We start from the raw sequence: 14,535 nt of genomic DNA on the forward strand, positions 1-14,535 counted from the left end.
ACCCCCATCCCTTTTGCGTTTTTGCCAATGTGCGTAAGATGAATATCTTAATTCTGTTCGTATATTGCGTTAAGTTATGATATTTTTATTATAGTGAAAAATATTAAAATACGACATTCAAATTCTTGAGAATGTTGATGTAGTTGTAAGTTTTCATACTGAAAACATGACAAACGTAATCTTAAATATTTCGGTCCACATGATAAAAATAAAAGTTTATACTTTTATAAAAAATAATTCACGAGAAACCAGAAATAAAATGACAGTATTTTTTAATCATGCATCTTTCAGTTTAAAATATAATTTGTGCAATAATGTTTTCATCTTCGTCAGAAAAACCTTTATTTTAACTGCATTCAATCTTTGTCATTTTTTATTCTATTATTTTTATTAATTTTTTTCATCTTAAAAAAGCATTTTATTTTGATTGAGTCTGGAAGTAATAATTTATGATCTTTTCTGCTCAAACATTAGACAATCATGTCACAAATAATATGTTATCTATTTCAGCAAATATATATTTTTTAGTGCTAATATATAGATATTCTACAAATGTGATTTATAAATGAACCGTTTAAATAAATCGCCATTTAAACAAAACTCAATATGCCACAACCCCCAGAAGTAGATCGTCACAGACCTCAAAAACATAAACAAATAACGTTTACAAAATCCTTCTAAAATATGTAACTATGAACATTTATCATTATGGACCATAGTTATATAACCGTTCGATAACACTGAACAATATAATCTAGGTCATTATCATACTGAAAACAAAGTTTTTTTTGATAATTTAATTGCGTCAAATGACCTTCAAGTTATTAGATAATAGACGTATTTATGTGTTGCCACTCTGTATAAATACATATAGTAAGAAAAACCATACAGCCTAATTGGTCGAAATACACCCATTCACTATTGGCCAAAGCTGCTCACGGGAATGGAAGCAAACCCTACTCTATTCAAACAGTTTGATTCAAGAGTACATAGACATATTAAGATGGAGACAATGTGTATGTGTTCAATGCGAATTGTTCACACTATCACGGTCATGAAATTATTTTATTGCTTTTGTCATGAATACTTTAGTTCCGAGAAGCGCTCTCTTTTTGGACCAAATTGCCTAGTCTTACTTATTCTTGTCCTGTGTAGTGTGAATGGTCACATGCCCCTATCAATCAATAGACGAATCGAAAACGCAACGTAATCAATGCATTTCATTATATATTTACATACTGTGGAAAACTTTTGAATAAATTAAGGTGCGTATTTTAGGCATCGGTGTTGTGGGTGAGGAGAAAGTCGGGTAGGGTGGTTCTACGCCCACCATGGGGGTTGGCGTGGCAAGAATGGTTCGTGTCTGTGACAGCCGCCAGATTAGAGGGAGTCGGGGCAAAAATGATTTCGGCCCGCGGGCTGCCGCTGACAGCTTCGAGCATTCTTCACATCCGCGTTGATTTTTCCGACGAACCTTTACACTCGCGCGCATATACGCGCGTTCGTATTATTATTATGAATGTGTATAGGCGCTATTGTAATTGCTTCCACGCAAAATATGTGCGTTTTCTTTGCGTTGAACACACGTATTTTTCGCGACTTTATTTTAGTATTTATACATGAACCATATTTAAAAAAATAGGTCATATAGTCAATCGTTTGAGCCAAGAAAACCCTGGTCCTAAGACCGTTATGGACCGAATTGCATTTATAAAAAATCGATGGTTACGATTTTCTTACAAAAAATATTTTTATATTTTTACAATGGGTTGTTATAAATACCGGTATTTTTATAAATTTCACATCCACAGACATTTTAAAATTAAATTTATCAAGTAATTTGATAAATGTATAAAAAAGGTTATAACTAAACCCTAAAAGTATTAAAAGAGTAGACAGAAAAAGAGCGACATCAAATATGCACGAAGATCTATTACGAGCTTTAGCATAATATTGTAAACTAAAATATAATGAAGAAGACTATCAGAAAAAACGCGAAATTATTTCGTTTACAAAACACAAATATGTAACAAGGATAAATGTCATTTTAATAAAATTCCCAAAAAAGTAATACAAAGTAAGGATTTTCATAAAAAAAAATAATAGTTCAGATCAATATATAATATAGACAATAGTTCTGAGCAGTGGCGTAGCTATGGGGGGGCGGAGGGGGCGGGCCACCCCGGGCGGTACTTGCTTGGGGGCGGCATATTCGCGATGCGATCGTCTAGTGTGATTCTTGACCCTGAATGCATTAAAACATATATAAATCCACGAATAACAAGAGCTTAATAATATCCAATTTATTATTTTAAGAAATGCTGATCTTATGACCTGGCAAAAAATGTATGGGGGGGGGGGGCGGCAATTTTAAGGATCGACTCGGGCGGCACATACCCTAGCTACGCCACTGGTTCTGAGTTTCTGAAAAAGTCTGGACATTTAGCTGAATGTCATTAAGATTTTAGTTAAAATCATCTGATTAAAATCGTCCACTTGACCTCCTTGACATTTATTAATTGGCAAGCTGCGTGCTAAAATACGTTTGTTGAGACCACCCATAATCAATACTCGCTAAAATTATTATAAAACAAATCGATTCGAGTCCTTTGAATAATCTAAGAAACAAAGTTTTTTTCGTCAGCATAAACAAACAACATAGCGTATCCAAGCAGATTTCATTATATAAATGAAGAGAAAGTTCCGTACATATCTCCACCAAACATGTTACATAATATACGAAGGTATATTATGTAACATGTTTGTTATATAAAAATGAATTACCAGTGCACGAGGCTGCACTGTCCGTGCGAGCCCGCCAAAGTTGGCAAGAAAGTGTGTCTACGTCACGTCAGTGTGACTAGAACGCCGCAAAGTTTTGGCCATAATAAAACCTAAATAAATATATATATAAATGGGCCTCCATAATTACATAAATATTTATTATTACCATTTTTCTACATTTCTATATTTTGGTAAGGCAACACGCAAAAACATTCTATAGATCTTAGATTCTCAATCTTTATTGACTCATCGCCCACTTTTCCACAACAATATTTTTCATCGCCCACCTTTGAAAGACTCTATTTCTATATTATTTAATAATTAATTGTAAACGTAACAATATCCATACATTTTTTTAATTTCACCGAAATATTTATGTAGCTTGTGCAATTTTAGAATATTATATAGCAAAATAACAAAAAACGCAAACACAAGATTTTCTCCAATATTATTGAAGAAGGAGAATATTTATTTTGCTACTTTAAAATTATGTTTTGCTATATATACGGTGCTACTTTTAAATTAAAAATGCTATTTTAAATTATTATTTGCTATTTATATTTAATATGTATTACTTATATTAAATATTTGCTACCTATAAAATAATAAGTGCCACTTGAAATATAAGAATTGCTATTTATAAAAATTACATTCCTAATGGTTCGGACCTAACCATAAGTACTTAGAAAAAACGATTACAGCGGTCACTTTCAAAATATCCTTAAACGCATTATATTTTATGCGAAAGATATTTACTTTATTAATAATTTAAAATGCCTAAAACATTTTCGCACATTATTTTTTGCCCAGTTCTCCGTTACCCTCTATGACTCCTCCATCGCCCACCAAATTCAAGAATCGGTCATCACCCACCAGTGGGCGATATTCCCACTTTGAGAACCTACAGACTATAGACAAAGCCTATCCTTTTTAGGTCCATTTAAAAAGTCTATTTACAAGTGGTCCTAATCCGCCCAAAATATCCGATCGGCACGTTTACTATATGTATAAGTTTAAGTCATAAATTTACAAAAATAATTCACAAATAAAATAAAAAATACCACGCTCTAAATTATATTAAATTATTAATTACACTCTAAAAAATAAAGTAAAGACAATAAAAAAGAATATGCAAATATTATATACATATACACATTATTGAAATTTCGGAATTCATCGCGATTAAAACTTAATTTTCCATATTTCGGCTGTAATGCTCCAGCCATGGTCACGAATTTTACCTAACTTTTCAGTTGCGGAAAATTCTTGACCATGGCTGGAGCATCACAGCCGAAATGTAGAGAAGTATGTTTTAATCGCGATAAATCCCGAAAGTTCAATAATAGTAATACTCGCAAACCTTTAAAAAATATATTATATATAAAAATTAAGTTATTAAAAATGTAGAAAAGCACTAAATAGATATTATTTGCAAATAGACAATATAATAGGAATTAAAATTTACTTCAATTATAATAAAATAGTTATAAACTTTCATGTAAAGCAACTTTTTAGTTTCAGGATAAGCTAATTTTAATTTCAACGAAAATAATAATATTTCTCCATTGCGATCATAGGTGACACTAATTTATTTCTAAGGTTTAAAAATATACTAAAATATAAAATAACAATGAATTAATCTTAGGTTAAGACTAGAGCAAATCAATTTTAATATAACGGCAAATCCATATTTAAAATACCAATAATGTGTTTTTAAGTATCAAAATAAAATAAATTAATAACTGAAAAAAAAAATTCCACCATAAATGATTATTAAAATATCGTTAATGTTATGGACTCTCAACTGTTTTATTATTGAAATATTCTAGCATGTATACTATACATTATTTACAATATGATAACATTTCTGACAATTAAATTTGATTGGCCAATTGTGATAATGTGAAAGTGTAAGCCATTACATCTTTTGCAACAACCTGATAATGATAATCATTTATGTATTTACACCATAACAATTTCTTAATACGTCATCATTGACAATATGTTATCATATAATAATAAATACACAACACTAATTTGAGAAGAAAAATTTTATTTGGAATTCACGGCAAGATTGCCGTTGAGTGGACAAGATACTAACGTTTTAACAACAACCTTACGTTGCGCACTGGTACACTAGTTCATGGTTACTATAAAATGCAGCCTATGATACTAACAACGCGATTTATCTACACTTTAAGTCACCAAAAAAAGTTTTCTTGTCACAACTATTTTTTAGGAACAAAATTAAAGAATGTATAAATTTTTAAGACGTAAAGTTTTAGAAAAGAATATCACATATAATCTTGTGGGGGGGCTATTTATTTATTTATTTATTATGGCCACTAGTAACACTAATGTTACGGCGGCGAAGGGTAACACATTCTTTGGCGGACCGTGACAGGAGCTTGACGACCGGTGGTGCCTCGTCCACTGATCACTCATATATGCAACTAAATTGTTAACCATATATCATTCAATAAATAACACTACATCGGCCGGATGTGTGTCTAATTTCCATCCAACGAAAAATAATTTTGGGGTGTTTTGAAATTTCCCAAGAGATGCATAATAATTCCCTCTACAATATAAAAAATATAGTGAAATATTTATAAAGCTGAAAATATTACAAGTGGTTCAATTATCACAAATGTCCAAAGTGGTTATTATTTTTATATTATGGTATTTTTAAAATATATTAGATACATTTTATTTTAATAATAGAAATCCTTAAAAAATTGTGACTCAATAAAAATATTATTTTACCTGTGGCATTCATAAATAATGTCACAGGTTTCCCGTGAAATTTTGACCTCCTCCCCCCCACTTATGTCACAAAAGTCTCATTGTTACAGTCTCTCTGTCATAAAAATAACAATTACGCTAACCTCCTCTCCCTTAAACCTGTGACAACATTCATGAAAGCCGCCTAATACATTTTTTGACCATCACAAAATTTAATATTTTTTATTTTAAAGTTAAAATATATTATTCATCATTCTACACGTTTTAGCAATTTACAAATTAATTTATGACTCTTAGCACTATTATAACATTTATTACACTCTTATACTTAGACAAAAATACGCTTGCTTATGGCCATATTTAAGAAGCATCCTACGTCAAAAGCGTATTGACAGCTGGTGCGTTCTCGGTATTGATTCACTTTTCGAAAAAGTAAAATATGGCGAACGGTACGCCAGAAAGTGACTTTTCGATAGAATGTTTTCAAAACTACACCGCGCCGGAGGTTTTCATCCAGGGACTCGCGGGAATGGTGAATCAGACCGACGTCGAAACTATGATCAGGGCACAAAAGCAAATGTATACTTCCAATCTATATATTATAATTCTTTAGCTTAGTATAAATTGTATATTTTTAATCCAAGGTTGCAAAGATTTGAAAAAACTAATGAGATGCTTACAAACTGTAACTCGCTGAGCGCAAGTCGATTAAAATTAGCTGGAGCCGAATTCAAGAAACATACGCAATTGTTAGTCGACATGAAAAAAGATTTAGATTATATATTCAAGAAAATAAGAGCTATTAAAGTTAAATTAAGGTAATGATATAAATATTGTTACATATGTTTTTAAATAATTTATATTATATATGTAAATATTTTAGTACTCAGTATCCAGAAGCGTATGAATCGGCGCAGAAAGCATCGGTAGCAAATATACTATGCGACGATGATGAAGAATTTGAAGATTTAAAAACACCGGTTGGCAAATTGACCAAAATTACAAAAGAGTTATCTAAGTCTACTGAAACTCTACGTCCGAGTACATCGCAAGTGTTTTTACAATGTAATCCAGAAGCTGTAAATGTATCTGAAGCGAAAGATGCATTGAAACATTCCGAAAAAAACAAAGAAAGCGGTGATAAAACAAAATCTAACAAACCTAAATCTGGTAAAGGCACCGACAAAGATAAACGGGATTCGAGCGGCAGTAGTTCTTCAGATAACACCAATTCTTGTGATTCTTCTGGAGATTGTACATCTGATACTGGTTAACAATTTTAATTATTTATTGCTTCCATAATTTGTATTTGTTTTATATTTAATATATTTTAATTGTTAATTAATGATTTAAGAATAAAACGTCACTATAACATATTTATATTTTAAAAACAAAATCCTACTTTATTTTTAAATAACAAATGTATGCATGATTTATAATATACATATATATTCAATTCTCAATCTAAAAATATTGACCTACATTTCTTATGAACAAGTCGTCAATCAAATTTATTCAATAATTGATTTGCTGCACTTATATTATTTTTAATATGAAAGTGGAACACTTACAACAATAGTTAAAATATATACAGCAACAATATGATTAGTTTAAAAATACACCTTAAAAACCAAATTGCTTTGTATTTTTAGGATAATATCACTTACATTCAAACTAGTATTTTTTTAAGAAAAAAAAACAAAGCTATAAATATATATCTGGAAACAATTAATTTATCGGACTAAAAGTACTTTTGAGAATACCGATCTGTTATGTTACAGCAGGTAATATTTTGAGTTCTATATAAATTAGTCGAAAAAGTTTGATGGGTAGAATTAATAAATTGTTTATTAAAAATTATGGAGATACATCATAAACAATTTTACCAATACAATATTCCTAAATACACAAACATAGTGAGTTTCTTCTTTCAGTGAGTCGGAAAAAGGTGAAAATTTTTAAGAAATTGTCGGTTGCTTTTCTGATAGTGAAATACTATAGTGAATGGTAACGCATTTGGCCTGAAACATGGGGCCATTCTGTTTCTGCAAAATAGGATAAATATGCTGCAACTAAAATAAAAAAATCACTCATTTGATTCAGCACCTTAGGATATTTGCCCAATCACAAATTATTACTCCTCATTTCATACATTGGATACTAATTTATGTATGTGCTTTCCAAGTTTTTGTTTAACAGTTTTGATTAATTCAGTTCTTATTGTGTCTGTTCCTGGAGCCTTATTCTTGAGACCTATAATTACATTATATATAGGCTTAGCCATAATAATGAGGCATCCTAATAAATGTGTTGTCTTAAAATATCGTGAAAATATAAATAAAACACTGCCTAAGGTTACTTAAAATGTTTATTTTAAGCTTATTTATAATATTTAGTAGACCCACCAGTAGCTATAATTAGAACAGTAAACCTTTTTGGCATACTGTCATCTAATGACTTGCGGGTGGACAAAGACAATTTTCTTCATTCCATCTGAAATTTTTCTCGCAGCTTAATTTTTCGTTTGCAATTGTATTGGGTAACATTTTCTTTTAATTTTCCCCATAAATGCTCTATAGGTAACTGTGTAAGCCATCCTAAAAGCATCAAAGCCTTTGATGCAAACTACCCCTGCTTTTTAGCAAAGTTTCTCGCTGGAATCGGAAGATAGCGAGGCCGTGTTCGAAAATATTTTTCAGTAGGAATCCAAGTAGATTCCAACATTGATATATAAATGTCACTATTCATACTAGTCTCGCAAATGTACAGGTTACCTACCCTTGCTGCTACCATGCTACCCCAGACCGTAACGCTTCCGCCACTATATTTGACTTTGGGTACTATGCAATTAGTTAGATATTCTTTTTCGACGCACCTGTACTTCGCCAGGGGTCTCAAAAAAAAAGTATGATTATTTTAAAAAAATTATTGCTCTAAAAATGTTAAAATAAATTAGGTTTTTAATATTTTTTTATATTAATCAATTTTAATTTAAAATTTTCTTAAAATTCGTTACATCGAATCTAATAACTTTCGCCTAATCTTCAGATGTCCAATCTTGGTGTTTTCGTGTCCACTCTAATATTCGAATTTTATTTATTTGTGAAAGACACAGTATAATCGATTATTTTTGGCACGAAATCAAAGATATTGACATGAAAACACGTGGTTCCATCAAAATGGCGCAACGTTGGATGTTTTGCGTGAAAAGTTTCCAGGTTGCATTATTTCACGTTTCGATGACGTTAACTGGATAATGCGATAACCAAGATAATGCGATTTAACACTCGGTTATCTAGAATTAATTCTTTCAAAATTTGTTGCAAATGGTCATCTGTTAATTCTGTATTAAAATTGTAATTTTATCAACTTCATTTTTAAAAATGTTTTTTCAGATAGGTGCTCCCAAATACAAGTATAAATTCACAAGCATATGATCTTAACTGTCCATATTCGTCACCTAAAAGCAGGTACGTCATTTTAGATTTTATCAGGGGGGGGACAAAGATTGCCCAGTCATTGATGGTTTTTTTAATATTTCAATTTCACTAAGATAGAAACGCTCGATTATCTAGTGGGAACGCTCGTTACCGAGCGACGGCACCGACACGATTTTATTGCTTTTGATGTGAATTTTTGACTTCTGAGAAGTGATAATTGTTTTTGCGCCCTCCTATTGACTAAAATTCGCTTTGAATACACTTTGACCAAAACTCTCATATCAGAAGTCCGTAGTAATATCAGTAAGGATAGCTGTCATATTTTTAAAACCTAGTGTATCGAAGTGCAGACAAATTATGGAGCAATATGCGAGATGCGACATGTGTGTACTTTTTCTTTCCCTTATTTTCCCTGAAAGTTGAGTTAACTTAGTTTGTATTTTGGACTTGACCTAATGAAAATTCTAAAACTATGTATATTTTAAGAATTTTCATTAGGTCATGTTGGGTTTGATTAATTCGTGTAGATTAGGTTTGGCTTTGAACAGCAAATGTACGTTTCTCAACTGTTAAATGAGTTTCATAAACGTTTTAAAATCAGTTAAATTATATTTTCACTTGTAGAAATATATATCTACTGGTGAAAATGTATTTGGACTTCACTAAAATATCATTCACTGAAACATTTATACATTGCATGTAAATAAATAATAATAAGTATGTATGTATACATTACTACATATGGAAAAGTTGAAATCATATAATTTTACTAGCACCTGCAGATAAATTATAATTTTACTAGTAAAAATATATATCTACTCGTGAAAATGTATACCAATATGATTTTACTGAAATGACATATTTCAAAAAACATTTACGGAATAGATTTGACTGTTTTTTTATTTTTACCGCTTTGAGCGGTAACCAAAGAATTTCTGGTTTAGAATTAGGGACGTCATTTCAAGTTTTTCCAGGAGGGGAGGCAAAAGTAGGCCAGTCCATAGTCGTTTTTTTAATATATCGATTTCATTAAAAATTTATAGTATTTCATTAATTGAAGCATTTTTCTGGCCAAATTCCAGGGGGGAAAATGCCACCACTTTTTTCTCCCCAAATGACATCCATGGTATATGATCTATTTAGTTTCATCTATTACTATTCTATATCTTTGTGTTGAAACCAAGTGCTTCAATGATGAGGTTATTGATAGCCACATTTACAAGCGTTCCCCATTTTCACTTGTGATTTTGTGTAGATAGTGTTGTCTAGCTATTTCTTTGAAAGCATCTTCTAAACCTTTCAAATTAACTGTTACTTTTTTAAATTCATATATAAAAAAAATCATAACTCGAGTAAAAAAGTAATCAAGTCAAAAATGTTTTATAATACACGTTGAAACTATAAAATTAAAATAAAAAAACCTTTATAACACACTTTTACATGTATGTAAATAAAGAAATCTACCGCATTATTGTGGTCTTTGCCGGACAGAGTTGATAAGTTATAAGAATTTGAATTAATCAACTAAAGGTCTAAATTTTTTTAGAGAAATTATCCCAACCGGCATATGTAATTATGCATTATAGATTTTCATTTGTTTTATAAACTTTAAAATTTATTAGAATTAATATAAAATATGTTTTATTACATTTTCATAGACTTCACAAAATAATTAAAAATTTATCATAATTTATCACAAGCACTTATTTGTAATTATTGGTAAATACATTAAATTAAAATATTATCCCTTTGCATATTTCTTTGTAAATTCCGCAGCGCTTTTATTGAATTTATCCCTATCTTGTTTGTATTCCATGGCTATGTCTATCATCAGCGGGTCGTCCGGATTCGGACTGGCTAAAAGCGATTGTACAGCTAACAAAACACTTTGCAGTGACATAATAGGCCTCCAATCTCCTTTCGGTGGCATCTTGATTAAATCCAGACATATTCTACCGCCTTTATCTACGTTCGGGTGATAAACAGGAGTTACAAACTTTATCTGCGGAGGTTCAAATGGATATCTGTTAGGAATATCGATGCATAGGGTGAACGTTCCTTGTTCGTACGGAGAGTCCCGCGGTCCTATGATCACGGCTTCGAGATGGTTTGAATTCGACGACTCGGCGAAATCACAAGAAATACCCCAGGGCGGATTTCGCTTCATATCTGCCAGTTCTTTGGTGATTCTTTTGAGCGACGTCATTTTGGATATCTAAAATAAACGATTAGTACAATTGAACGGTCAAAATGATGAGATGTGCCTGAGAAACGAGTTTTAATTCGTACCTGCCAAACCGGAGCGGGAACGCGAATGACGTATATGGCATTAACAACTTTTTTTGTGGCCCGGTAGAAATAAATTTTAAAAATAAAATAAAAATATTTATTGGGTAAAAACAAATAAAACAGATTTATTAAGGTCAATGTAGTATAAAAATAGTCTTGGAGCCTATAAATATTTTTAATACTTAACCTTTTTTCAAATCTAAATTTTAGATAGTTTTATGAAAATAATATGTAATATGATTTTGTCTAATGCAAAAATCGGAAAACATGTTAATTTTAGATGTTTCCCAGAAAAGAAAAAGTAAATAGGTATTTTGACCAAAATTTTGCCATTGGTTATTTATACATATATTTTTTAAAAAACGTACCTATACTCTACTTGCCTTAACAGTCAGTTTGAGAGCTAACCATTTCATTATTATTCATAATTGAGAAAGAGATGGCAAGTTTAGGTTTACTCCCTACTACTAGCTCTAAAGCATGCGATACGGATATACGTTCGACATACTTATCATTACTCTGATTAATTGATAAATATAAGAAAAATAGTATTGATTTTAATTTCTATAAATTTGTATATCAAACGTATATCCGTATCGCCTGCTTTAGACCTAATAGTAGGAGCTTCAACCCAAACCTGCCATCTCTTTATCAATTATGAATAATGCTGAAATGAACATCTCTCTAACTGACTGCGTTATTGCAAATATGGTATACATTATTATAAAGCAGAATATTTTGGTACAATTACCAGTTTCTAATTTTGTTGTATTCTCAAATTGATCTACATCAAGATAGAGCAGGGCCAGCCCGATAATGTTCAACGCCTTGGGCTCTAAAAACACAAAGGTCATTAAAAAAAAACGAAAGTTTTTGTTCAAAATTAGTTTCGTAAATTTTTCTACGAGAAGGTTTACGAAGGAAGTAGTGTAGTTTAATGACTAATATCTCAAAAACCTAGCTTCGGACTCCATATAAACCCTAGTGTTTTCAAAAAGTTCTACTTTGTCTGGAAGATTTGAATTAGTGATTATTGTATAATTATAATACCAATCAATCATTTGTAGTACCACCACAAAAAAAATATGTATTTATTCTTTGCCCAAGCATGATGGCCTAAACACTTATTTTCTTAATATCAAGTATGTCCAGCTCTGTTCTTTACTGTATTAAGAATTGACACGATCATTATAAACACACACGCTAGCACAACGTTATTTCAATATCAGCCTTGCTAAGAAAATAAAAAATCTAAATATATTTTTATCTTTTTGAATATCATTTGTAATTTATCTTCCGTTAAATTTATCATTTCATATTTAGTGCAAACGATATTTTCGTAATTATTTGGCAAAAATATTTTTAAGCTAACTATTTTAAGAAGTATATTCTTATTTTATTTTAAATTTAAGTGTATACTTCAAATACTATGATTCTAATAAGAATATTAATAGTTTATAGTCGTGGGTAAAAGTAAAAAAAATGTCTTGCCGGGATGCAATAAGATATATGAAAGTATGTATATAAATAACTATCATTTTTAAATTAAAATATAAAAAAATTAGAAACAATTGATCGAATGGCTTTATAAATAAATATGACAACTTTTCGGGAAATTCGCAATAAATTTCTAATATGTATATATGTACACATATATGTTTTGAGATATAAGTACATAATATTTCGGCCGTTTTGTTTGGTTTAGGCAGGTAAAATTCGGGCAGAAATGCTCCATTCCTCTCATCTCAAAAAGATGCTTTAAAATCCGATGTCGCTATTTAAACTATAAAATGCAATATTTTGCAATGAAAGTGTTGAAATAATATTTACAATCAAAATTGACAATGTTGCATTTTCTTTTGAACATTGTACAATACAATCGCATGAATTGTGCAATCTCGGTAACCTGCCCGACAAAAGCTACGCTGTAGCCAAAACAACGATTGTACCGCGAGCATGCCGGAGCAGCGACAGTGTGCCGTAGAATGCGTGAGGGCTAGGTCGCTCGTCATATCGGCTCTTATGCAAGATTGCCGATGATAATTATACTGATCGGCAAAGCCGTTATATCGTACTTAATCGCATTTAGTGTCAGCCTTCAGTTGAAACTATAAGATTACCGCGTATATTCATTCATCAACATAAAAAGCGAGAAAGCACGAGGCAGCGTTGAGAGAACTGTCATCTGTCAAAAGGGGGAAAAAGCCGGCGACCCTTCGATAACTATGTGAGTAATAGCCGAACCTATTGGTTACTTTTTATTTTTTAACCGGCAAATCCCTACCTTGAAATGGCGTCCGATTTGCAATTTTTTCTATGCATATGATTCATTATTTTTCGAATTGCTCGGTTGAACTTGACCCGCGGCATGGGGTCCTTAATTAATCTTTATCCAGATGACGCCATCAAAACTTTTAGCTGACGGAATTGTTGTAATTTTTTGATTGATTAATGAAATATTTTAATAGATGGAGGAAACGCGAACTAGTAGGTCAGCAATGACTTCGTTAAAATACGATTTTAAAAAGCTATCGATTTTACTATTTTCCGGACTATTGTACTAAGAACTCATACATTATTCATCGACTTTCGCTTTTTTCTTACACTTGTTGTCGTTAAGGGAGAATGTGTTACCTTCAAATCAACGGGGGATCCATAAAATTGTAAAGGGGTGACATTTACATAAATTAAAATATAATTAATAATGAAATTTTATTTTTCATTTAATTATAATATTAAGACAATGGCCTATTATAATCCAATTATGAAACTTTACACCCCTTCATATTTTTTCGGATGTGTTTATTTTATATAACAAATTTTTAAAAAACATTCATTATTTTTCTCATAAAACAAGACATTAGATTAATTAGACGAATTGTTGTATACCGCCATTTTGAAACAATATGGCAAGTACAATTTTTCAGAAAAATTGTATCTAAATCTAAACTATGGCAGTTATTGTTTATATCCCAAAAAACGTTATTTACTATATTGTTAGATCTCTAAGTATGTAATAACCAATGCTTGTCATAAAAATAGTAATTGCCATAGTCCAATTTTATTTTTTGTTATCATAATTATGTTTTATTATATGTACATATGTATATCATATGTCTAAACATATTTAAAATATGTTTGCATACCTTCAAAAGTACAATTTATACAATTACCGCGCGCATCATAAGATTCCCTATCGAGCTCGACGGTTTACCGTTACATTCTAATTAGAATCCACTACTATTTGCCTCTCAGCCATACACCGTGGGGGTGTTAC

At 30.9% G+C, this 14,535-nt stretch overlaps 3 protein-coding genes across 4 annotated transcripts in view; 2 read left to right on the top strand and 1 right to left on the bottom strand.

The window, feature by feature from the left end:
* Positions 1–5,881: 5,881 nt before the first annotated feature.
* LOC148231735 (kxDL motif-containing protein CG10681) lies at positions 5,882–6,903 on the top strand. Its single transcript, XM_088192720.1, has 3 exons — positions 5,882–6,108; positions 6,174–6,347; positions 6,413–6,903. The coding sequence occupies exons 1-3, from the start codon at positions 5,969–5,971 to the stop codon at positions 6,801–6,803; spliced, it is 705 nt and encodes a 234-aa protein (XP_088048846.1). The 5' UTR covers positions 5,882–5,968; the 3' UTR covers positions 6,804–6,903.
* Positions 6,904–8,924: 2,021 nt separating this feature from the next.
* The window catches only part of LOC148231736 (oxidative stress-induced growth inhibitor 1-like), a 40,095-nt gene continuing 34,484 nt past the window's right edge, over positions 8,925–14,535 (top strand). Inside the window, exon 1 of one of the 2 annotated variants that reach the window (XM_088192719.1) lies at positions 8,925–8,999. The gene's annotated coding sequence lies outside the window, so the exon portion shown is untranslated. Of the gene's footprint in view, positions 9,000–13,227; positions 13,486–14,535 lie in introns of those variants that run through there. The other variant, XM_088192717.1, reaches the window with a different exon arrangement.
* LOC148231737 (ubiquitin-conjugating enzyme E2 T-like) lies at positions 9,073–11,283 on the bottom strand. The gene is made up of 2 exons (XM_088192721.1): positions 11,259–11,283; positions 9,073–11,184 (listed from the first exon to the last, which is right to left on the bottom strand). Exon 2 carries the CDS (start codon positions 11,173–11,175, stop codon positions 10,711–10,713), a length of 465 nt encoding a protein of 154 aa, XP_088048847.1. The 5' UTR covers positions 11,176–11,184; positions 11,259–11,283; the 3' UTR covers positions 9,073–10,710.

Source organism: Plectrocnemia conspersa, unplaced genomic scaffold (genome assembly GCF_051122295.1).
Source record: "Plectrocnemia conspersa isolate PC_06_02 unplaced genomic scaffold, ASM5112229v1 ptg000009l, whole genome shotgun sequence".
In the NCBI taxonomy this organism is placed as follows: domain Eukaryota; kingdom Metazoa; phylum Arthropoda; class Insecta; order Trichoptera; family Polycentropodidae; genus Plectrocnemia; species Plectrocnemia conspersa.

What these genes read in the sequence shown, in the direction of transcription:
- LOC148231735 (XM_088192720.1), top strand. Translation starts at nt 5,969, where the DNA reads ATGGCGAACGGTACGCCAGAAAGTGACTTTTCGATAGAATGTTTTCAA. An exon ending in ATCAGGGCACAAAAGCAAAT is followed by an intron (nt 6,109 to 6,173) that starts GTATACTTCCAA and finishes TTTTAATCCAAG; the next exon opens with GTTGCAAAGATTTGAAAAAA. An exon ending in GCTATTAAAGTTAAATTAAG is followed by an intron (nt 6,348 to 6,412) that starts GTAATGATATAA and finishes TAAATATTTTAG; the next exon opens with TACTCAGTATCCAGAAGCGT.
- LOC148231737 (XM_088192721.1), bottom strand. Translation starts at nt 11,175, where the DNA reads ATGACGTCGCTCAAAAGAATCACCAAAGAACTGGCAGATATGAAGCGA.